Source organism: Lactuca virosa, chromosome 2, assembly GCF_052849685.1.
Source record: "Lactuca virosa cultivar CGN04683 chromosome 2, Lactuca_virosa_CGN04683_v6, whole genome shotgun sequence".
NCBI lineage: Eukaryota > Viridiplantae > Streptophyta > Magnoliopsida > Asterales > Asteraceae > Lactuca > Lactuca virosa.
In genome coordinates this window covers 156,982,334-156,983,767 of record NC_136427.1, presented here as the reverse complement: position 1 = coordinate 156,983,767, position 1,434 = coordinate 156,982,334, and the positions used below count along the sequence as shown (strand labels likewise).

At 38.4% G+C, this 1,434-nt stretch overlaps 1 protein-coding gene across 1 annotated transcript; it reads left to right on the top strand.

Moving 5' to 3' along the window:
• Positions 1-371: 371 nt before the first annotated feature.
• LOC145157914 (F-box/kelch-repeat protein At3g06240-like) lies at positions 372-1,160 on the top strand. Its single transcript, XM_079076888.1, has one exon. It carries the CDS (start codon positions 372-374, stop codon positions 1,158-1,160), a length of 789 nt encoding a protein of 262 aa, XP_078933014.1.
• The last annotated feature ends 274 nt before the right edge of the window (positions 1,161-1,434 follow it).

The window sequence follows — 1,434 nt, the reverse complement described above, 5'->3', positions numbered from 1 at the left end:
CGCCATTAAAGCCCAATATACTGCATAGTGCTTTTAAACTAAAGTCCAATAGTTTGTTATGATTATATTAACCCTAACAAATTAAATGACAAATACTTACCGATTGTTACCGTATATATTTATTTAATCCTATCAATTGTTTACATAATTTACTTTTTTTTTACGGAAAATTTTTGTAGGATATTTAGTTATCAAATCTCACCTATATATGTATGTTTATCTCTTGTGATCTCAAGGAATCCTGAGTCTATAAGGTTAGTCGATATGTTTAGTACAAATATCGGCGACATGATGCATTTAGGTTTTGAGTTATAATATTTATTCAAACAGATCGGCCCTATACACCCATTAAAAAATCGACAGAGACAAACATGGGTCATGAGTTGCCGGCAGACATCATCTACGAAATGCTGTCAAGAATGTCGGTCAAATCTTTGGATCGTTTCCGGTGTGTATGCAAACAGTGGTGTAAGTATATCGATGAACCTAACCTTGCCATCATCCAGATGAATCGAGTAGCAGAAGAACCCATTCCGATCATGTTGAGAATGTACCCTGATCCTGGTTGCAACCTTCTAACTCTTTTTTGTATCATGAAATCCAAAAAAGATGCGGCGAAAAAGGACTCGGTTTTGGAGTTTGAATGTAAGGCGCCGTTCTATGAGTATAACAGACACAACATTAGAGGTTCTTGCAATGGGCTACTCTATTTATCAGAGTACAACGACACCAACTTTCCTTCAACCACTCTGTCTGTGATCCATCCTCTAAGGAATCAATGTTATGAGTTGCCACCTATCAAGATAATGGAATCATGTGGCCTTGGTTTCAATGCTTCTACCAACACTTTCAAGATGTTGGCCTCAGTCTTGGTGAAGATTGGGATGAGAATGTATACAGTGCATACCATGGTGCATGTCTTGGGCACCGACTCATGGCGAGAGATAACCCAAATCCCACGTTATCTCATGAAGGGTAAGGGTATATTCGCACATGCATGTTTGCATTGGTTAGGGTTTCATAAACAAATGAGGCATACTGTAAGTTTTGGGTTTTTTGAGCCACTACCACCCAATCACAAAAAGAAAGTGGTACGTTTTGATATAAGGAAGGAGGAATTCGGGCTGATTGATCCTCCTAGAAAAACAGGAGACGATTAGGTTGAAACTAAGTTGGTTGATTTACATGGTGAAGTTGGATTAGTGTATAATAGTACCCACTCCTTTAGCATGGAGTTGTGGGTACTGAAGCAGAATGATCAATGGATGTTCCAATGTCAGTTTGATTCCAAACCACCTCTTCCTTAAGAATTTATAGACATTGTAGGTTTTTGGAACATTTCTGGAGACATTTTAGTAACAGCCGAGGGTGGGAAACGGTTGTTTGTTTACAAAGTCAAAAACGGGGGTTTCCATGAAGTCAATCTTGTTGGTT

Coding starts and splice junctions, on each gene's coding strand:
- LOC145157914 (XM_079076888.1), top strand. CDS start 372: ATGGGTCATGAGTTGCCGGCAGACATCATCTACGAAATGCTGTCAAGA.